The following is a 24067-nucleotide window of genomic DNA, read 5'->3' on the forward strand; positions in this document are numbered from 1 at the left end:
TATTATGAAATAGTTTTGACCTCAAGACCCTTTGTAAAGGTCTCAGGGACCTCCAGAAGTCTGCCAACTACACTATGAGAACCAGTACCCTTGGACATCCTAAAACTAAGATGATAACAATTGAGAATCTCCAGTAGCAGCATCTAATTTGAAATAAACTGTAATGCTTTATTTACCTCTTTATCAAATGATGTGTGAGAAAATGAAATTGTAGCTATGTTTCTTTAAAATACCTTAACTGCTTTTACTTAGTAGTCTGATTTTAGTGCTGTTGACACCTGTCAGTTTTTAAAACTCTGCTTGTTTGAATTCATGTCTTTAAATTATACTATTTTTGAGTTACTTTTTTCTCTGCATTTATATTTTGATAAGACTTGAAATTATTTGGTACATCTCAGTATGAGAAAATTAATTGTGAATAAACAGTTTTAATACTCTTTTAAAAATCATTTTAGGCAGGCATTCCAGATCCTCCAAACATGTCAGAAGAATTAATCCAGTTGAAAGCCAAGGAGCGGCATTTTTTGGAGCAATTGTTAGATGGGAAAAAATTAGAAAATTATAAAATTCCAGTACCAATCAATGCTGAACTCAGAAAATATCAGCAGGTAAAGTTTTACCTTATAAATATGAATAGTTTTATACTTATAAATATGAATAGTAACTTTCTTCTCACATTTATCTTGAAGTGTTTTTAAATTGATTTAGTAAAATCTAGTGTTTATTGTCTTATTCCCATTCATTTTTCTTTTGCCTGTAAAAATACAGATTTTTGGTCTGTACAAATATGTTTTTATAAGAAAAAATGCCTTATGCTGTTTATATTCATAATTTTTCTTCCTCTCCCCAACCTAATAGGATGGTGTGAACTGGTTAGCATTTCTCAATAAGTACAAACTTCATGGAATCCTATGTGATGATATGGGTTTAGGAAAAACTTTACAATCTATCTGCATTTTAGCAGGAGATCATTGTCACAGGTAATGTTGAATGTTCTTTTAAATTAAGGCTTCCAGATTCTAAGAAATGTAAACAAGTTGGTAATGTATTGTGTTTTGCTGTTGTAAAGGGCCCAGGAATATGCCAGATCAAAATTGGCAGAATGTATGCCACTTCCTTCCTTGGTAGTTTGCCCACCAACATTAACAGGCCACTGGGTGGATGAAGTAGGTAAATTTTGCTCCAGAGAATATCTAAATCCATTGCACTATACTGGACCTCCCACTGAAAGAATAAGGTAAGAGCTGTACAACAGATTTTAAGAAATCTTTTGTTTTAAATAGTTTGGTAGAATAAAATTTATTTTAAAAATGGAGGTTCTAGTTAGTGTTTTTGGGTTGCAAGACATAGAAACTTACTTAAGAAAAATGAGTGTACATTAAAAAGTTACAAGCAGTGAGTTTCCTCAAAATTTAAGGGCTTATAACCATTGTACAATTAGTTGGGCTTCCTTGATTATTGGAGATGGAAAACTATCAGGAAGCAGGGATATTCTGAATCACCTGTTTAGGAGCCATGTGATCACAGAATCTCTGCCTCTCCCAGTGCTTCTCTTCTATACTAATGCTCTGTCAGCTTTCCTCAGAGCTTCCATTTGCCCTGTCCTTTGTTCTTTCTGTTCTCCTAAAGTCAGCTGCTATTGGTCCATAATGGTTGTTCTAGTTGCCCCTCTAGGATAGTAAGCTTTTACCCTCTCCCTGTTAACTGGTACATTTCATACATTCCCAAATATATTTTTAAGAGTTGAAGTTCATTCATTTCAGTTTATCTTTTAAAACTTGGATAGTCATAGGTTGCTGGTTAGTCCGTGGATTTGCCGCCTTTCAGTATTGGTACTATTGTTGTTGTTTGGTGCTCCAACTCCTAGTGACGTTTGTACAATAGAATGAAACACTGCTCAGTTAATACTAGCTAACATCTATTGGGATTCCGTGGGTAGTGCAAATGGTTCATGCACTTGGCCACTAATTGAAAGTCTGGCGGCTTGAGTCCACCCAGAGATGCCTTGGAAGTCTTGGTAATTTACTTCCAAAAAATTAGCCATTGAAAACCCTCAGGAGCACAGTTCTGTCTGTCACACATAGACTTGCCTTGACTTAAATCAGCTCAATGGCAATGATTTAGCATATATTGAGCACTTAGTGCCCAGCACTATTCTAAGTTACTTTTATATTTATGTAAAATTGCATTGCATGTTCTCACAGTAACCTTATGAGGTGTAAGTACTATTATTGTTCCCATTTTACAGATGAGTAGTCTAAAGCATGAGGCTTTGGTCTAAGGCTATTCTGCTTATAAGTGGACAGAGTGAGGATTTGAACCCAGGCAGTTCAAAAATTTGCATTTTTAAGCAGTTTGCCTCTTAATTAGAATTTCTTCATTTGTAAGTGATAGAAACTCAATTCACAGTAGCTTAAGCATACAGAAACTACATTAACTCACCTCATTGGGAATTTTATGGGTGGATTCTTACTTTAGACGTAGCTAGATTACTCTCACTCATTCTTCCTCTGCATACTTGTTCTGCTTGCTTCTACTGAACTTCAAAGATAAGATGACCATGTGGGTAGTCCCAGGCTCACTTCCTCCCCTCTTGGTAACTGTAGCTGACAGAGATCTTCTCTCTCCTGTTGTGACTATATCATTACTGAAGATGGTCATGCCCCCAAACCAGCCTTTGTGGTCAGGGGATAAATGACTTAATTCAAATGTCTCATCTCTTTGTGATTATAAATACATGTGGTTGATAGTCTCCCCTCTAGCATGTCATGGAGTGGTGAGAGAATAGTGTCCCTAAGAAGAGATGTTGGCAAGTAAAGATGTCTACCACATTTTGAGTCAGGTGCCCATTTCTTTTCTGTTTAGACTGAGTTAGGGCAATAAGGCCAAGCCATAAAAAGAATGGCCTTCAGGTACCAGGTCCATAGTTACAGAGTAAGCAGAAGGGAGTGTTGGGCTTAGCAAGCAGATGGAAAGCACTTTATGAGTGGCTTGAGTGGCTTTAGTTTACCCATGAAATTGTGTTACAAACTTTGCATGTTTCCTTTATTTTTAAATATAGGTTGCAGCATCAGGTAAAAAGACACAATCTGATAGTGGCTTCATATGATGTTGTGAGGAATGACATAGATTTCTTTAGGTAAGAATTAAAATTTTTCTTTACAAGACATAGTATCAATTTAAAGATACTTAATATTTTCCTATCTCAAAGAGTGTCTTTCTTTATATGTTTCTCACATGCAGTAGAAGATGCTGAAATTTTCTGCTTATTCTCTTTTAGAAATATTAAGTTTAATTACTGCATTCTTGATGAAGGTCATGTCATCAAAAATGGAAAAACAAAATTGTCAAAAGCAGTGAAACAACTGACTGCTAATTATAGGATTATTCTTTCTGGAACACCAATCCAGGTAATTGTTTACTATTCTTCCTATGTTGTTTTATATTTGCTTTGTGAGGAGTATGTTTGGTATTTGACAGTGAATTAAAGAACTTCTTTTTTGTTTATGGAGACGATGATTTTCTTTTTTTCTGTTATAGTGGTTCATTAGGTATGTAGCACCATCTGAACAGACTTTCAAAAGCCATATTTAAAATTTAATTTTAGGCTGTATAAATAAAAAAAATTGTGTCCAAAGTATGGGAGAGTTACTTGGACTCTATTCTGCATTTGCTATTCCAATTCTATCGTATCACACCATAATCTGATACAGTATTGAAAAGCTGGAGCTGATTCAGAGGTGCATTATCCTATATGTAAAGATGTGATCCTATATGTAAAGATGTGATCCTATATGTAAAGATGTGATCCTATATGTAAAGATTGCCTCAGGCGGCAATTACAGAAGTTGATCTTGGAAAAGGAAGTAGAAGGATATGGGTGGTATGTAGGCATCTTTAGATAATTTTGAGAAATTTTGTTGTCCTCCAGAGGAGCCAGAACTTGTTTGGAAATTTTCACACCTAGCCTGGTTAGCCAGCTCTAGTGGGAAGACACTCTTGATCATTCTCCTGTTAGTTAGAGGGTAAACACCAACTGACCTCTAAGTTTCCTTCCAACTCTGAGAATTGATGTTGTCTATTTATGTACTTCTAATTTTTCTTTCAAATTTATTTTGGTGATGGACTGATTATTAAAATGTTGGCGTTTTATCTGTTAAGTGCATGAACACTGGATTTTAATAACCATATGAAAGAAACTTAATTACAAGCCTAAATTTAACAAATGTAAGAAAAATACATTTAAAAAGAAAAAAAAAAATCTTTCAGCTCAAATGATCAAGATTTGTTTCATTTCAATTTAAGTTTATATGGAAACTGCACAGTATTTTTAAACTGGGCATTTCTTAAATAAGTTATTACTTCCACTTGCCTTAGACATTAAAAAAATATGTATTTGTTTTGTTTTTTAAATACCTCTTTCTTTCTCTTCTCTCCACCTAAACAATTTAGTTCTAAAGCTGTAAGGTAGGGTTTCTTCACTGCAGAACCATCATGCCCAGATGGGGCTACAGAGCCTGAGTGAGACTAGCAGGGTATCTATACGGAAGGGCAGCCCAGCGTGGTGAGCCAGAACCTGAGCAGGGGGAAGAGCACTTTTGGAGGGGCCAGGAGCCAGATGCAGTGCCTTAGGAGCTAGACCTGTTGGGAGAGCCTTGATTTTTTTTTTTTTTTTTTTTTAAATTTAAAATGAAACTGTAACTAGAATTGCAAAGGACAGTGCCTTGCCTCATGGCCTATAAATACTGGGCAGGTATAACTTATAACCATACTCTGTTAGGTTTTCCTTTGTTGTGATGTTGGCTAAATTCCTTAAATCTTTCAATTTTAGTGCCAGAAATAAAATAATCAGAAACTGTTCACCTTTCTGGTCTTCTGTTTACTATCTCATAGATGTTAATAACCAAATCCAGTTGCTGTCCATTCAGTTTCAACTCATGGTGACATTGTGTGTGTGTGAGAATAGAACTGTGCTCTAGAGTTTTTTTAATGTTTAATTTTTCAGGAGGAGATAGGCCTCCAACCTTTTGGTTAGCAGCCGAGCTCATTAACTGCACTACCCACTAATTCCAGTAGGTGCCAATAGTAAGATATGAACACTGTGGACCAAAGCTTATTCTGTTGGAGGGGACTTGAGAGTTTTCCACAAATAGAAGATTTTCTCTAAGGATACGGGCCTGAATTTTACATGGTAACATGCAGACTTACAGCTTAAACCTAAAAATGTGATAATCTCCCTTTGTCATCATAAGGGGCTTTCATTAATGTTCTGTGTTTTAAGTATTAGGACATAATCACAGTACAAAAGAAAATAACTGATGTTCCTTTTTTATAATCAGAACAACGTTTTGGAGCTGTGGTCGTTATTTGATTTTCTCATGCCAGGATTTTTGGGTACTGAACGCCAGTTTGCTGCTAGATATGGTAAACCAATATTAGCAAGTAGAGATGCTCGAAGCTCCAGTCGAGAACAAGAAGCAGGTATGAAAGAGATAAAATTGTAAACCCTGTGTGCTAAAATGGCGAGGAGGCCACATGTTCTGACCTCCTCTAATCCCACAAGAGGAAGACAGGATTACCAGCAATAACTCAAGGCCTATTCCTGAGAGGCCAGACATGCTGTCTCCCTCCAGCCCTTTCACCAACCGTTCCTCCCAAGGCACCCACCACCTCTCTCCTGGGTTCGATAATTTGCTGCAGTGGTCACACAGAACTCACAGATTATGAGGTTTATTTAGGGAAGCACCAGGCTACAATTCGAGTTCAAGAAAAATGCTCAGTCTCTCTCCCAGCTCACCGTCCCTCAGCCAACAGTCTCTCACAGTCTCTTTCCCAGCAGTGCTGGTCCCTCGGTGTCTCACTCAGCAATGTATGTCTCTTGCGTCTCTTTCCCAGCAACGCATGTCTCAGGAGCCCGTGTCTCTTTCGGCAGCACGTCTTCCTCAACCAGCAGTCAGAGTTCTGCCTCTAGGAGGCCTCCTTTTGAGCCCGGCAGGGTGGTCAAACTAGCCAAATATAGCATCAGAACTCTAAGCACCTGAGAGAGAGTGGGCACCTCCCAGAACATTGTTTTGTGCCACTCCCAACAGAAATACTCCAGGTGGACACCTTCAGCAATCAGGAGCTCCTCTGTTGCTCATAGAAAATCCCACCTTGGAGTTTACAAAGATTTATGGGTAGAAAAGCCACACTAAGTAATTTACTACACCGCACTGTGCAAGAGCATATAGTTTATTCCTAACTTTTTTGAAGCTATTGTCTCTTGTTTTTAACAGGTGTTCTTGCTATGGATGCACTTCACCGCCAAGTCTTGCCATTTCTTTTGAGAAGAATGAAAGAAGATGTTTTGCAGGATCTTCCACCTAAAATTATTCAAGACTATTATTGTACTCTTAGTCCTCTCCAGGTAGGAATATGGTGATTTTGGTGTTAGTGGTAGGTTTATCAGCAGAATGTTTCATATAAGTGGTCTAATACTGGTTGACAACAAAAGTATTGAGTATAGGGGCTTAGACTTCAGCTTTGTTTATTACTCTAATCTAGCTTCTGCTTCCCTGGACTTTAGGAATAAAGCCTAATTGGACCTATTTAAATAGGTGCTTTTGATAGCATTAAAATGAAATCCTGTTTCATAGTTGTTGTCTTTTTATGTTTAGTGAATTGAAAATTCTGCAAGGTTAAACTGACAAGGAAATAAATCCCTATTTATTAATATTGTGATATTATCCTCAAAATAACATTATAAGTATTGTTAATCTCCATTTTGGTAAGTAAGGGAAATTGAAACTCAGAAAAGTTAAGTAACTTATCCAGGGTCATACAGCTAGTATAAGGGCTGAGTTTCAAAACTAGTTCAGTGTTTAATGAGACTTCATTCAACCCTTTGGAAGTATTATTACACTGACTATAAAAGTTAAAAAATTTTAGCTGCTACACAGTTTATACATAGAGATCATTATCAAAGGAATTCATTTTGTATGTTTTTTGTGTGTGTGTGTGTGTGTGTTGGACTTTTCTAAGCACATAAATAGAAACTGCCATTGTCTTAGTGAGACATAGCCTACCAGTAATAAGTGTCTACTTGAATGTTGTCATAATTGTCTACTTGAATGTTTGGTTTATTTCTAGGTTAGTATATATCAATCCATTTTAATATTGTGGACAGGGTGTTAGTCTAGATGCTTGGTGAGAGCTCTATGATCTATATTGTCTGTCTGATTTCTCTGGGCCTCTGTTCCTTTGTAAAAATTGCATTAATACTTTTTTTAAAAAAAAATTTATTGTAATTTGAGTGAAAGTTTACAGAGCAAATTCATTTTCCGTACAGCAGTTCACATACACTGTCTCATGACATTGACTGCAGTTTCCCACAGTGTAACAGCTCTCTTCCCATTGTTTCCCCATAGTCCCCTCTTACCTGTGTCCTTCCCTCCCACACACTCCTGCCCCACAAGCTGTCTTCCTGTGCATACACAGCCCTTCTATTCTCCCATGATTGACCTCTCCAAGGAGTGTTATCTATTTAATGTAAATGTTTAGCTCATATGTCTGTTTTTTGTTTGGCTGGAACCACAGGAGTGAGTTCAATTCCAGACCTGAAGGGCAGCTGGGGGCCATAGTCTCAGGAGTTCCACCAGGCTCAGTGAGACCAACACACATGGTCTCTTTTGTTTTATGAACATTGTTCTCCAACTCTATCTAGGATCTCCTACATAGATCCCCTTCCAAGTGGTTGACAGTAGTAGCTAGCCACCATCTAGTTCTTCTGATCTCATAGTTGTATAGGCTGAGGATCACATGGTATACCAGCTGCTTGAACTAATTGTTTCCATGAATCTTTGGTTTTCTTCATTCTTCTTTGCTCTGGATGAGGAGAGACCCATCGTTACATCTAGATGGCTGCTTGCAAGCTTTTAGGATCCCAGTTGCTACTTGCCGAACTAGGATGAGGAACAATGTTTTTGTGTAGTATGTTATGTCAATTGAACTTGATATCCCCTGTGACCATGGTTGCAAGCCCACATGTCCAACTACTTACTCCTTCTCTCCGGGTAGCTGGCTGTGCCTAAGAAGTGATGACAGCTTTGTCACTTGTCAGCTTTACGGTATACCTGGAAATCTTTCACAACATACTAATATATTTGTAGAAACATTATCTGCCAGCCCTATACGTGATCATGCGCACTCTTCCCCCTGCATAAACATGCCTAATCATTCAGCCTGTCCACCTATCTATGAGTGTTTGCCATTACTGACAACACAGTACTGTATGTGCAGAAAGGTTCATCTTTGTTGTCTGTACTTCCCATGTACCTCTCCATGTCGTCCTCTTCCTCAGTGCCACCATGTTGATCACTCACATTTGGTACAGTGCCCTTCCTTTTACCCAAATCAGTACTTGTCTCTACCCTATCTAACAGTGATCCCTTCCACCCCTGATAACCAAGAAAATTTCCTTCCATATATAAACCTTTCCTTGAGTTTTTACAATAATGGACTAAGAACAATATTTGTCCTTCTGTGATTGTCTTATTTCACTCAGCATAATGTCCTCCAAGTTCATCCACGTTATGCGGTGTTTTGTAGATTCTACATTATTGTTTAGGGTTGCATAGTATTACATTGTGTGTATGTACCATATAGTTTGGTTATCCATTCTTATGTTGATGGGCACCAAGGTTGTTTCCATCTTTTTGCTATTGTATATAGTGCTGTGATGAGCATGGGTGTGCATTTTTCTGTTCTTGTCCTGGGTCTGACTTCTTCAGGATATATACCTAAATGGAATTGCTGGTTCAAATGGTATTTTCAATTCCAACTTTTTAAGGAATTGCCATATTGCTTTCCACAGTGGTTGTATTATTTTGCAGTCCCGCCAGCAGTATATGAGAGTCCCAATCTCTCCACATCTTCACCAGCATTTGTTATTTTCTGTCTTGTTGAACTTTGCTACTAGTGCTGGGACAAGATGGTATCTCATTGCTTTGATTTGCATCTCTCTAATGGCTAACGATTGTGAGCGTGTCTTCATGTATTATCTGTCTTGATATCCTCTTTGGTGAAGTGTCTATTCATGTCTTCTGCCCATTTTTAAATTGGATTATTTGTCTTTTTGTTGTTGAGGTATTGGAGTTTTCTATAAATTTTAAAGCTAAGTCCCTTGTAAGATAGGGTGTTGCCAAATATTTTTTCCAGTCTGTAGGTTCTCTTTTTATTCTTTTGGAGAAGTCTTTGGAAGCACATAAAAATTTTTAAAATTGAATTAATACTTCTTGAAAGGAATGTTTTAGGGGTCATGAGTTGAAGACTTTGTAAAATAAGTACAGTCAAGAAAAGGTGCTATATGAAAAATATCTGTGATGATATACTGGTAATGGTGTTATAACACATGCATAAACCACATTTAAGTTAAGTGGATGAAGAGAGCTGGGGAAGGAATTGAAGTGTTGGCATTGTGCAGCATTCACAGGTTTTTATTCTCTGATTTCCATTCTTTAGCTCTGTAGGTTTTTTACTCTTACACATTTTTTTAGCATGTATAAGTCAGGAACCAAGACCCCAAATTTATTGCGTTGTATTTCTAAATGTAATTTTAAAGGAATTTACTGAGACGCAGTGGATAATCTGAAATATCAGTAATGAAGTGTATATATCACAATTTATTTCCTTTAATGGGGACTAATTTAAATTACTTTTCTTACTGGCCTTTGCTAGTTTGTGATTTGCACAGTTAAATATAAACATACTCCAAATGATAGATTGGCTTATAAAACAAACACACCCATGAGTAATGTGCTCACTTAAATAATCAACTATATGAGACCAAACCATCAACATTTACCCAAAAGCAAAGACAACAAGAAAAGGAGGGGAACAGACGCTAGACAATGGAAACAGAAAAAAGCAATGGCAATAATGAGAATGCTGACACACTGGAAAGAGTAAGCATTGTCACAGAGCAATACGTGCAAAATTGTTAAATGGGAACCTAATTAGTTGTATAAACATTCACCTAAATCATGATAAAATATTGTTTATAAAAATATATATATATATATACTTACTGCTGCTATGGGATAATTTCACAGGTTCAGCTCTATGAAGATTTTGCTAAGTCTCGTGCCAAGTGTGATGTTGACGAAACAGTTTCTTCAGCTGCACTTTCTGAAGAAAGTGAAAAACCAAAGCTTAAGGCTACAGGCCATGTATTCCAGGTATAGATTATAGACCACTTTTGAAATGTTGTTGAAGAATGTCTTCAGTCAGGCAGTTTTTACATGGAACACTGAAATACAGGTTTATGTAAAAAATTTTTCAATTTGTATATGTTGTTGTAGTTATTGGCTGTAAAGTGGCTTCTGATTTATGGTGACCTCATCCTTAAAAACAGGAAAACTAATCTGCTCTGTAAACTTTCACCCAAATCACAATAAAAAAAGTTTTTTTTGAAAAAAGGTAAACGTACAGACAGTTAACAACTTGGCAAGTTATTTAGAATGGCTCCTATGTGATCTTGTATATTAGAATTAAATGTATACAATGTAATAATATATGTTTGTATATTACATAAATAATTTTAGAATAATTTTTGCTATCCAGAAACTATTGGAGCACTTACAGAAAGCAGTTATTTTCTAAGCTCAGGGGTTAATTATAGCAATGAACAAAGCAGATTCCTTCCTTTATGGATATGAAAAATAATAAATACATATTATATAAGAGAAAATGAAACAGAAGTAAGGGGTTAAGTAATATAGGGGTGGGAGGTAAGTTGTGATTTTAATTGGAGGGTCATGTTAGACCTTGCTGAGAAGGTAACATTTAAGCAAAGATCTAAAGGAAGACAGAGGTATGTGGATACTGGGGGAAGAGATTCCAGGCAGAGGGAAAAAAATATGTAAGTCATAATAATACCCTATGTGCTGAGGAAATAGGAAATAAAAAAGAGGTTGAAAGTGTCAACTGACTTTCTTTCCCTCTTCAAATAGTCCACAATAGAAAACTTCCAAAATCTCCTTAAACCAAAATCCCACTGCTGTTGAGTTGATTCTCAGAATCTGACTCAGTGACCCTATAACCAAAACCAAACTCACTGCCATAGAGTCAGTTCCAACTCATAGCGACCCCCTTTGGGTTTCCGAGGTGGCAAATCTTTATGAAAGTAGGTTGCCCAGTCTTCCTTCCACAGAGTGGCTGGTGGGCTTGAACCGCCAACCTTCTAGTTAGCGGTCAAATGCCTTAGGCACTATGCCACCAGAGCTCCTTCAGCGACCCTACAGGACAGAGTAAAACTGCCGCATAGAGTTTCCAAGGCTGTAAATCTTTACAGAAGCAGACTGTCATCTTTCTCCCATGGGCTTGAACCACCAACTTTTTGATTGGTAGCCAAATGCTTTTATTTACCAGAGCTCCTTAAAACTTCTTTATCACTAATAAATACTGTAGCTCTCTTAAAAATAAGAGGGAAAATGTGGTTGTGAAGACCTATACTTATCCCACGATTCTTGATGTAGTAGTCAGCAACAATTTTTTGAGTATTATCAGTGAAACTCTGTAATACAAAACTTTTTGCCATAGGTAAGGCCCAAACCATGAGCCCAGTAAAAGGCAAAAGAGAAAAAGTATAGCTGGATTAGAGAAAAGAAAGAGACCCTATAAGGATCTAGTTCTCAAACATAACCACTTTGAAACAATCACTTAGCGCCCTCCCTAGATCTACTGAAGTAGAATGTCACAGAGAAGGATCTGTAGATTTAGAACGTCCTCGGGGAATGTGACATTTTCAGCCATCAGCTCACTGTCTAGTGAGAGAGACAGACATAAACAGTACAATTTATATAAGTAATAAATGCTGTCATAGAAATACACACAAACTGCTCAAGAGGCAGAGAAGGAGTTGATCATTACAGACGAGACATTTGAATTGGTTCTTAAAGAATGACTAAGAGTTTATCAAATGAGAAGAGGGAAAAAAGGTGTGCCAGACAGATGGAATAGAATAGGAAAAGAATAGAAATGAGAGTATTTGTGGTATGTGAAGGTGGACTTGTATATATTTTTCCCCCTTTTAAAGGCATTACAGTACTTACGTAAACTGTGCAACCATCCAGCGTTAGTCTTAACATCACAACATCCAGAGTTCAAGAGCACTACTGAAAAATTGGCGGCTCAGAATTCTTCTCTTCACGATATTCAACATGCTCCTAAACTCTCAGCTTTGAAGCAAGTAAGCATATCTTTACTAAACAGTAGCTGTGTGTTGCACATTCATAATGTGTCACACTAGGTAAATTTTGCTTTTCCAAAAGATTACCAATGTGTTTTACTTTTTAATTTGATTTGTTAAATTTTAGGTATAGTTTTTTTAAATAGAATTTTTTTAAATTCTGAGAATGCAAAAAGTTAAGGTAATTTCAAGAACAAACATGTATGTTAATAGTAATAATCATTTACTTCTGACTCATTTTAAAAATTAGTATCTTACAGGACTTTAGTTAATTGTTTTACTAGCTTTCATTTAGTTAGTCTGCCCTAAATTTCATTGAGAATAATTAATGGTTAAAGAGTTTGGATTTCACACAGGTTTAGTATAGAAATTGTTACATAATAATACATCTGACACGTACCATTCAATATGTATTATCCAGTTATGTATCCCTCATCATTAAAAATAAACTGTAACCAACAAATTGAAGAATGACTATTACCATTTGGAATGATTTTCTTATCTGGCCATTCTTTCTTTGCTGTGTTGTTGTTGTTATGTGTGGTCGAGTCGGACCCTACTCATAGCAACCCCTCCTTGGGTTTCCGAGGCGGTATCACTATGGAAGTAGATTGCCCCATCTGCCTTCCGAGGAGAGGCTGGTGGGTTTGAACTGCCAGCCTTCTGGTTAGTAGTCAAGTGCCTTAGGCACTGTGCTACCAGAGCTCCCTTCTTTGCTATAGGCATATATAAATATATAATGTTAATGGAATTCTTGACATAGCTAATATATTAAAGGTATAAGGTATACTTAGTCAAGGAATCAGTTAATTAGATCTATTTTAAAATAAAAACTAAATTTCAATCACTTTTTAATTACACCATAGGCTTTAATTTCTTTTTCAGAGTTTGTTGTTATGTGCTGTCGAGTTGGACCCGACTCATAGCAGCCCATCCTTGGGTTTCTGAGGCGATATCACTATGGAAGTAGATTGCCCCATGTTCCTTCCAAGGAGTGGCTGGTGGGTTTGAACCGCCAGCCTTCTGGTTAGCAGTCAAGTGCCTTAGGTACTATGCTACCAGAGTTTATCTTTTTGAAAATTACTTTTTTCCAGCAATTACTGAAACTGTACTCTCATTTTAGGGTGCCCATTGTCACTCTGAAGTGTCTGGTAATGTTTAGGAACTCTGCAGCCTAAAGAAGTCCAGATTGTTTCTGGCTGTACTCATGGAGGGCTTTTCTAGTAGCCTTGTTTTCTATTTTCTCAGTTCTTTTTCAGCTATTCAGACTGAAGCTTCTGTGTTGAGAGATAAATTCTTTTTTTGGTCTGTTCTCTGAAGTAGGAAAGAAATTTTGGTTTTCTAAAAATTTGCCCCCAGAAATAAAGAAAGATGTTTATCAGTAAATAATAGTGAAATGAGAAGTATCTAATATTGCTGGAGTAAGAATTCAGAAGTTTCAGGAAACTTGAATGATGAACTGAAACTGTAGGTGAAATTTAATGGAAATAAACAGTCGATTTTAAAAGAAACCCATTTAAAAAGGAAATAAAAAACCTTTTGCTGTTGAGTTGATCCTAACTCATAGTGACCCTTTAGGAGCTCTGGTGGCGTAAGGCCTAAGGCGTTTACTGCTAACCAGAAGGCTGGTGGTTCAAACCCACCAGCCACTCCTAGGAAGTAAGCTTGGGCAATCTACTTCCATAGAGATACCTCCTCAGAAACCCAAGGAGGGGTCACTATGAGTTGGATGCGACTCATTGGCAGTGCACTGCGTTGTGTTGCCTTGTTGCATTGTATAGGACAGAATAGAATTGCCTTATAGAGTTTCGAAGGCTGTAAGTCTTTTAATGAAGCTGACCTGCAACATATTTCTCCCAATGGTGCTGGCTGGTGGGTTCATACTGTCTACCTTTTGGTTAGCAGCCTATCATTTTAACCACTGTGCCACCAGGGCTCCTTTAAAAGAAAACACTTAGGTAAATATTTCATGTGAGAGGAAAAGTCGAATATGGTTTGCCAATTAATTGTCAATAAATAACCTATGTGACCTTGAATGGGATTATTAATAGTAGAATGGCCACAATAAGGACACCGAGTTCTGGTCGTGTAGTACCTAAGGCACTTACCTGGTAACCAGAAGGCTGGTGGTTCATACTTCCTTTTTACAGAAACCATGCAGAATGTGTCATGAAGAAAATACATTCTTATGTGTTTTGTTGAGGTGTTCATTTGTTGATTTATGTGTTTGTTGAGGTGTTCATTTGGAGAGACCTCATTGGCTATGGAGTAGGGTTGACTGTAATCTTTATGGAAGTGGATCACCAGGTCTGGTTCTTCTCAGTGCCACTGGGTGGGTTTGAGCTGCCAACCTTTTGGTTACCAGCCGAGTGCAGACTGCACCACCAAAGAGCCCTTTGATACCGTATTTTTATATCGGGTATAACAGAGTAAGGAATTATTTGGTCATACTGTCCTGAGATATACCTTAGGAGAGATTTAAAAAACAAAAACTAACTAGCTTGGATAGTAAGTAGTATGATTATAGATTTCAGGGGTAAGGTTGGGGATAATTACATGATCAGATTTCTTTATTCCACTGGAAAGTGGCTCCCTTTTACACCATATTCCTTATTCAAGTGTCTGGGAGGCTTTTCCAGAGAAACAGCAAAGAGGTATGGCTATCATAAAATATAAAGAAGCACCTCTGCCAGTGTATGTATTCACCCAGAGACTGAGTGACCATTTTAAAGGATGCCTGTGTCAGGGAGTCCCCAGGGGCATTCCGGGATTTTTGATTCTCTGGGAGGACTCACGGGACCCAGCATGTAGTCAGTCATACATGTGGTTATGATTTATTATTATGAAAGAGTACAAAGCAAAAGGAAAAGGCACATGGCCAAAATCCAAAGGACCAGGCCAAGCTTTCTAAGAATCCTCTCCTGGTGGAATCATATAGGACACACTCAATTCCTCTGCCCAACAAAAAAAAAAAAACTGTGACAACATGTGTGAAGTATTATCTACCAGGGAAGCTCATTAGAGACTAAATGTACAAACTTTTGATTGGGGGCTGGTCACTCACGCACCCTCTGCTTAGCACATAACCAAAATTCCAGACTCCCAGAATGAAAGTGGATGGCAGCATAAGTCATACTGTTTGCAGTAACAGTTTAAGCACAGTAAACCTCCCTTATCACTTAGGAAATGGTGGCCACACTACAAAAAAAAATCCGAATTCCCAGATTTCAGTAAAGGGCCAACCTTACAAGCAGCCCTTTCTAAGGAGAGCATGCTCAGGCCTGCTGTGTTAACTTTATACCCTAAGACAGTTGTATATTAAATTTGGAGTTTGCCTAAATGGTCTCTTGGTTACCTTTCCTATCTGAGATTTTGGTTTTGTAAGTAACTTGCATAAATTTAAGGGAGAAAGGTCTTACATTTTTACCAGATTTCCATAATCTAAGATTCTAGAGGTACTGTTGGGTACACCAGTTTCCTAAACTGATCTAAACATTTTCTTGGCTGTTACTCACTCATTTATTTATTGCACCTGCTACATGACAGACATTGAACCACTTACATAGCAGGCAACAGAAAAAATCTATAGCAGGGTGGTTCCGGCCATTAAAGATATTAGTCTGCAGATAAATGGTACTAAGCTCTTCTGTCAGGAAGCCAGGTGATCTAGTTCTAGATGCTTTGGTTATTTTCTATCTGTTTTATAATTTTGATCTTTGTCAGAGTTTTAGCTGCTCCAACTCTTAAATAAAGGAACTATATTTATCACAGTGAGGTTGGCTGTCTACTTTTATTGACCTTATGTAACAACTGTTGTTTTTGTTTTCAAGTTGCTGGTGGACTGTGGTTTGGGAAATGGCAGCACTTCAGAGAGTGGCACAGAGTCTGTTGTGGCCCAGCACAGGATACTGATCTTCTGTCAGCTTAAAAGCATGCTTGATATAGTAGAACATGATCTCCTCAAACCTCACTTGCCCTCTGTCACTTATTTGAGATTAGATGGCAGCATACCTCCTGGTCAGCGGCATTCCATTGTTTCACGGTAAGTGCCTTCTAAATTCCATTATTATAAATGTTGTTGTTTGCTGTCGAGTCGGCCCCGACTCATAGCAACCCCTCCTTGGGTTTCCGAGGCAGTATCACTATGGAAATAGGATTGCCCAACCTTCCTTCTGAGGAGTGGCTGGTGGGTTTGAACCGCCAGCCTTCTGGTGAGCAGTCAAGTGAAGCTATAGTAAATATATTATTATTTACAAAGATATTTGCCTAAAAATATTTTCTACTTCTGAAGAAGATATTTACAAATGTTTTCTTTTTATATAATTCAACTTAATCCCTTTTTAAATACAGAACTACAGAAATATAACTGAATAGTTTAGTAAGTGAAACAACATGATCGTATTAAGAAAGCAATCTAAAAGGGCTTGAGAGAATCTTAAGGCATCAATAAACTATTAATAATAGAGATAACTACTTTTCCCCTCACCTTTTTTTGGAGGATAGGGAATGGGGAAGTAAGCAAGTGACTTGGCTAAATCTCTCTCCTGATTCTTATTCAGGGACCAAGTTGGAAACTGGCCCATCATTGTAGCCACTTCCCAATCCATCTCATTGAGGGCCTTCCCCTTTTTCTCTGACTCTCTACTTTACAAAACGTATCTTTCTCCAGGGACTGGTCCCTTCGACAGCATGAACAAAGTATAGAAGATGAAGTCTGGCCAGTCTCACTTCTAAGGAGCATTCTGGCTACACTTCGCCCAAGACCTATCTGTTTATTCTTCTGGCAGTCCGTGGTATTTCAGTATTCTTGAATAAAACCATAATTCAAATGCATCAGTTCTACTTTCATCTTCTTGTTCATTGTCCAGCTTTCACATACATATGATACTACTGAAAATACCATGGCTTGGGTCAGGCACACCTTAGTCTTCAAAGTGACATCTTTGTTCTTTAATACTTTAAAGAGATCCTTTGCAGCAGATTTTCCCAGTATAGCATAGTCATTTGATTTCTTGACTGCTGCATCCATGGGTGTTGACTGTGGATCCAAGTAAAATGAAATTCTTGACAACTTCAGTCTTTTTTCCATTCATCATGATACACTGCTTACTGGTCCAGTTGTGAGGATTTTTCTTTCCCTTATATTGAGGTATAATCCATACTGAAGGCTGTAGTTTTTTGTCTTCATCAGTAAGTGCTTCAAGTCTTCTTCACTTTGAGCAAACAAAGTTTTATCATCTGCATATTGTAGGTTGTTGATAGGTCTTCCTCCAGTCCTAATGCTGCTTTCTTCATATAGTCCACCTTCTTGGATTGAGTGCTCAGCATACAGATTGAATAAGTACAGTGAAAGGATACAGCCCTTACACACACCTTTGCTGACTGTAAACCACGCAGTATCCCTTTCTGTTCAAATGACTGCCTCTTGGTCTATGTACAGTTCCTTATGAGCACTATTTAAATGTTCTGAAATTCCCATTTTTTTGCAACGTTATCCATAATTTGTTATGATCCACATCATTGGCATTGTTGGATGCTTTTGTACACTCAGTGAAACACAGGTAAACATCTTTTTGGTATTCTCCGTATTCAGCCAAAATCCATCAGACATCAGCAAGGATATCCCTCCTTCCACATCCTCTTCCAAAATCCAGCCTGAATTTGTCAGTTTCCTGTTGTATTGCTTCAGCCATTTTAAAAATTATTTTCAGTAAAAATTTTACTTGTATTTGGTATTAATGATTTTGTTCAATAATATCTACATGATTACCTTTTTTTGGAATGGACAAAAATACAGCTCTCTTCCCATCAGTTGGCCAGGTAGCTGTCTACTGAATTTCTTGGCATAAACAAGTGAGTACCTATAGTGCTACATCTGTTTGTTGATTCCTGGAGCCTTGTTTTTCACCAGTTCCTTGAGGGCAGTTTGGACTTCTTCCTTCAATACCATCAATTCTTGATCATATGCTACCTCTTGAAATGGTTGATTGTTTTTGGAATAGTGACTCTTGTTTATTCCTTCCATCTTCTCTTGAAGCTTCCTGCATCATTCAATATTTTGTCTATAGAATCCTTCAATATTGCAACTTGAGGCTTTAATTTTTTTCTTCAGTTCTTTCATCTTGAGAAATGCTGAGCATGTTCTTCTCTTTTCGTTCTCTAATTCCAGGTCTTTGCACATTTCATTCTAATACTTTGCTTTGTCTTTGAGAGCGAGGTGCCCTTTGAAATAAATCTTCGGCTCTTTTACATCATCATTTCTTTCATTCACTTACGCTACTCTTTGTTCAAGAGCAAGTTTCAGAGTTTCTTTTGATATCCGTTTTGGGCTTTCTTTCCTATCTTTTTAATGACCTACAGCTTTCTTCTATGTTGTCCTTAATGTCATCCACAACTTGTCTAGTCTTTGGTCATTGTTGTTCAGTGCATCTAATCTAGTCATCAGATGGTCTCTAAATCCAGGTGGGATATAATCAAGGTTGTATTTTGGCTCTCATGGACTTGTTTTAATTTTCTTCAGCTTTAATTTGAACTTACATATGAGCAGTTGATGGTCAAGTCCATATCTGGCCCCTGGCCTGTTCTGACTGATCATATTGAGCTTATCCATTACTTCTCTCCACAGGTGTAGTTAGTCTGTTTGATTCCTGTATATGCCATCTGGGCAAAGTCCACATGTATAGTCACCCTGTATGTTGTTAAAAAAAGATATCTGCAATAAATAAATTGTTGGTCTTGCAAAATTCTATTATGTGATTTTCAACATTTCTGTCACTGTCCAACCAAGATGACACAACCTTAACTATCATAGTCACCAAGGCCTTATTTTCCAACTACTGATGCTGCTTCTTTGTGTCCAGTTTTTGCATTCCAATCGCCAGTAATTATCAATACATCTTGATTGTATCTTTGATCAATTTCAGACTGCAGAAGTTGGTAAAAATCTTCAGTTTCTTCATCTCTGGCATTAGTAGTTGGTACTTAAATTTGAGATACAGTAGTATTAACTGCTCTTCATTGTAGGCATGTGGATATTATCCTGTCACTGCCTGCCTGCATTGTACTTTTCATCATGAATGTGACTCCATTCCTCTTCAATTTCTCATTCTCAGCATTAGTAGACCATGATTATTTGATTCAGAATAGCTAACACCAGTTCATTTCACCTCACTAATGCCTAGGATATCAGTCATGAAATGGAACACATAATTTTTGACCACTTCCAATTTTCCTAGACTCATGCTACATATATTCCATGATGTTTATAGCTGTTTCTTCTTATTTTGAGTGATGCCCCATCAGCAAATGAAGGTCCCAAAAACTTTACTCCAGCCATGCCATTAAAGTCACCTCTACTTTGAGGAAGCAGCTCTTCCCCAGTTGTATTTTGAGTGCCTTCTAACATGTGGGGCTCATCTTCTGGCATTGTATTAGGCAGTGTTCCACTACTATTCTAAAATAGGGATAATGAGAATACCCTCATAGAGCTGTTGTAAGAATTAAATAACATAAGATAATGCAAATAAAGTACAAAGCGCGTTGCTTGGCTCATAGTTAGAATGTATGGTAGCTGCTATTATTAATGTTTATTACAATCATGTTTTCCTTCCTGCTGGAAGCTACTATATATCCCTTATCAATAACTTTGTGTCTAGTACAATAGTAATAACCCTCCTCTTCTGTGTCCATACTTTAAAGGTTGATAGGTGGGTCCTGTCTTAATTACAATTACTATTTATTTTTGCAACTTAGTCTTTATTACATGTCCTAAAGTACAACTGTCATGGATTGAATTGTGCCCTTAAAAAATGTGTCAACTATTCTCAGTGGTCTGGCTGTTATATAATCATCTCCCATGATGTTACCTGATGTGATTAGCCAATCAGTTGTAAGAGAAGGGTGAGATGTAACGTCACAGCCCTAATCCAATGAATCCAGTGTAAGGGGATGTAGCCTGAATCATCTTTCTTTTATCTTAGAAGAAATAAGAAGAGAAAAAGAACTGACTCATAGAAAGACTGTATGGTAGCTGCTATTATTAATGTTTATTACAATCATGTTTGATGCCAAAACACATGATCTCCAATGAATGAATGCTGGGCCCACAGATGTTGAAAGGAGGGCACAAGCTTTTCCCAGAGCTGACAGAGAAGCCTTTCCTTAGAGCAGCCACACTGAATTCAGAATTCAGACTTCCAGCATCTAAACTGCAATAGAATAAGTCTATTTGTTAAAGCGTTCATTCCACTTATTTCTATAGATGATTGAGAACACATTCTTTCCATTCGTGAAGATGTAGATGTATTAGATGTATTTATATTAAAAGAATATCATCTGAAGTAGTCATACAAATGTACATTCATGGATTTTTAAAAAGCAGTGTTCTCATTTGTCTTTAATTTTTATTAAACAGCCCAATTTATGTTTATAGGAGCCTTATAAAGAAATGCATTAATTTTATTTTTTAATGTCTATACTCAGGTTTAACAATGATCCATCCATAGATGTCCTCTTACTTACAACTCATGTTGGTGGACTGGGACTTAACTTAACAGGTGCAGACACAGTGGTATTTGTGGAACATGATTGGAATCCCATGCGAGACCTACAAGCCATGGACCGTGCCCATCGCATTGGACAGGTAAAGATTGAGTTTCACAGGTGCTCAGCTATGAATTGGGAATAGTATGGCTTAAAATAAAACCAGCAAGCCTTAGTGTGTGAGTCCCTGTGCTGATGTTAACAAATTTAGGACCTTGGGGATGCTAGTCTTGAATGAAGTGAAGTACTTGGGTTAAAAAACCTGAGACCTGGTTCATATTTAATAATCTGTGATTCTCTGCAAATGTTTTGAGTTTAATGGGGCCAGATAAATAAAACCTAACTACTTAGGTTGTAATAGGTTGTAATATGTACTTAGAACTAGAAAACTTACAACTTATTTGTGTGACAGTTGCTTACCTTTTTTTTTCATTCAGAAACGTGTGGTTAACGTGTATCGACTGATCACCAGAGGAACACTGGAAGAGAAAATAATGGGTTTGCAGAAATTTAAGATGAACATAGCGAATACTGTTATTAGCCAAGAAAACTCCAGTTTGCATAGTATGGGGACAGATCAACTTCTCGATCTGTTTACTCTCGATAAGGTAAAAAAAATTGTACAGTTTGTTTTCAGGCTTCCTGGTACTATTAAGGGAACAGCAAAAGGCATTCATTTTAGTATCTACTAGATAGCCCTTTGTAGGAATTATTGGTGCTCAGGTGAAATCTCCAAAATCTCCAGGATGCTAGTTGTAAGTTTTGACTTTTTGGTTGATGTCTCCAGTTTCTTGCCCTAGTCCTTTCCTGCTAAAGGACCACTGACAGGCAGGGCCAGAAACCCTAACCAGGGCATTCAGTATAGAGTGGTTGTAGCTAGCTGCTGTTGAGTCAAATGCCCAGCTGCCTGCTCTTATGCCATCCCCATGATCAGGTGCTGATCACACCAGTGTGATCCATGGAGTTTTCACTGGCTGACTTTCAGAAGGAGATTGCCAGGCCTTTCTTCACCATAGCTTGCCATTACTGCAGATGACACAGTTAGAAGACAGAATTAATACATTTGAGAATAAGCCATCATCAAAAGAATACACCAGCTGGAAATAATAGTCTAAAATGTATACCTAATAGGGTTGGATTTAAAGTCCTGCATAGGTTAAATTGGCATAACATACTTCCACCTCCTACTTTGGCGAGTAGCAACTGGGATCTTAAAAGCTAGCAAGCTGCCATCTAGATGCAACGATGGGTGTCTCCTCGTCAAGAAGAAAGAAGAAAACCAAATGAATGGAAACAATCAGTCCTAGCGACTGGTACACCATCCGATCTGCAACCTATACAACTATGAGACCAAAAGAACTAGATGGTGCCCGGCTACCACTGTCATCCACTTGGAAGGGATGTAGGAGATCCTGCATAGAGAGAACAATGTGGAACAAAACTCAAAATCATTTGGAGGCAAAAAAAAAAAGAAGGTGGGGACCAGGTTTGCTGGTCCAATAGAGCCTGGTGAAACCACTGAGACTATGGCCCCTAGCTGCCCTTCAGGTCTGGAATTGAACCCACAACTGTGGTTTCCAGCCAAACAAAGAACAGGCAAGTGAGTTAAACATTTACCTCAAGTAGACACACACCCTGGAGAGAACAATCATGGGAGAAGGAAGGGCTGCTTATGCACAGGGAGACAGCTCAGGGCGCAGAAGAGTATGAAGGGATGGACACTGGGAAGAGGTGGCTATGGGGAGGAAGTGGGAAGGGAACTGTTGTATTGTAAATTTTGGTCAATGACATGAGACAAAGTATATGTGATATATGTGAACTTCTGTATGAAAAGTGAATTTGCTCTGTAAATCTTCACCCAAATCAAAATAAAATTAAACAATAAATAAATAAATAAAGTCCTGCATAGGTTTAGAAACTCAACTCCACATTCAGTATAACTGATGATGGTGAGAAATTGCTTTATGTAGTGAGATTAAATTAGCAGTTTAGTAATAGAACTAATAGAGAGTTCCACTGTACACTTGTATGTGTTAAAACCACATTTGGAATATTGTATCTGGGTGCTGCGTTTTAAACATTGATAAATTAGCTTCCAAAAGATAGCCAGAGTTTTTCAGTCATGTCATATAAGGTTGAAAGAACTAGAGATGTTTAACCTAGGGGGAAAAGATGGGAAAAGATGGCTACATAAGAAAGAGAATGGCAAAGCAAATGCAAGAAAATTAACAAGTTCTTTGAAGTTCTTTGTAATGTTCTTACATTTTAATTTTGAAAATTCTTTTCAAATAGCAAAAATTCTTTTCAAATAGCAAAAAATGATAAAATTATTAGAGCTAAGGGAAAACAAAGTGGGCTATCCTATGAGATCATGAACTTCTCAGCATTACTTCTCATCATTTCAACTGTACTAAGTATAATGTTAAAGATGTGATTTTTTAAAAAAACACGGTTTTTGATGTTAATTTTGATGTTAATAATCTTTCTCAATTTTCCTTAAGGATGGTAAAGCAGAAAAAGCTGATACCTCTACTTCTGGAAAAGCAAGTATGAAATCAATTCTTGAAAACCTGAGTGATCTTTGGGATCAAGAGCAGTATGATTCAGAGTACAGCCTGGAAAACTTTATGCATTCTCTCAAGTAACTGTCACATATTGTAAATGCAATTGCTGCTAGTTCAGTTAGATTTCTGCTGATATTCAGCATACGCTGGCACTTGTTTCAGTGGGGGGAACAAGTTATTCTCAAGTATTTGCACTGTATTAAATTTAATGTTAATGTGAAATGTTTAAATTTTACATGCTGAATAACTGCAGAGCAGAGGAACCAAACCAGGTTTACACGTGCTACCAGGAGGTGTTCTGACTTGGAACAAGCCTCCTGTCTTTACATAGTGACTTTGTACAGGATAATATCCAGGAGTACTTTAGTATTCATGTACATTTTTTATTTTAAATGGGACTTGTTTTTATAATTGATTAAAAAGAGGGCTTTTTTTCTTTTTTTAAATAAGAGCCTTAATGAGCCATAATTGTAAGAAATTATTGGTCAGTCTTGGAACATGACATAATGTTAGACAATGAATGGAACCAAGTGCTTGGTGGGAACCTTTATATATTTAATGTAAATCTTTAAAATCAAATCTTTAACATCATTTTGTCAACTTTTAAAATATAGTATCAACTATTCTAAATACAGGTAATGGTCTATTTAAGGCTACCGTAACATCCTGTTAAGAGGGTGTTTTTTTAATTTATCTAAAGGCTAAGACATAGCCAAATTCAAACATGTGTACTCAA

The 24067-nt window shown here is 37.3% G+C and overlaps 1 protein-coding gene across 1 annotated transcript in view; it reads left to right on the forward strand.

The window, feature by feature from the left end:
• The window catches only part of BTAF1 (B-TFIID TATA-box binding protein associated factor 1), a 153111-nt gene extending 129699 nt beyond the window's left edge, over positions 1–23412 (forward strand). Inside the window, exons 25-37 of the mRNA XM_007951258.2 lie at positions 456–608; positions 859–980; positions 1070–1237; positions 3062–3139; positions 3281–3410; positions 5340–5481; positions 6276–6406; positions 10089–10214; positions 12074–12226; positions 16057–16268; positions 20708–20867; positions 21205–21375; positions 23269–23412. Coding sequence (XP_007949449.2) covers positions 456–608; positions 859–980; positions 1070–1237; positions 3062–3139; positions 3281–3410; positions 5340–5481; positions 6276–6406; positions 10089–10214; positions 12074–12226; positions 16057–16268; positions 20708–20867; positions 21205–21375; positions 23269–23412 — 1890 coding nt within the window. The remainder of the gene's footprint in view (positions 1–455; positions 609–858; positions 981–1069; positions 1238–3061; positions 3140–3280; positions 3411–5339; positions 5482–6275; positions 6407–10088; positions 10215–12073; positions 12227–16056; positions 16269–20707; positions 20868–21204; positions 21376–23268) is intronic.
• Positions 23413–24067: the final 655 nt, after the last annotated feature.

The sequence above is a fragment of the Orycteropus afer genome, unplaced genomic scaffold, assembly GCF_000298275.1.
Source record: "Orycteropus afer afer isolate SDZICR_OR568_19922 unplaced genomic scaffold, OryAfe1.0 scaffold00293, whole genome shotgun sequence".
In the NCBI taxonomy this organism is placed as follows: domain Eukaryota; kingdom Metazoa; phylum Chordata; class Mammalia; order Tubulidentata; family Orycteropodidae; genus Orycteropus; species Orycteropus afer.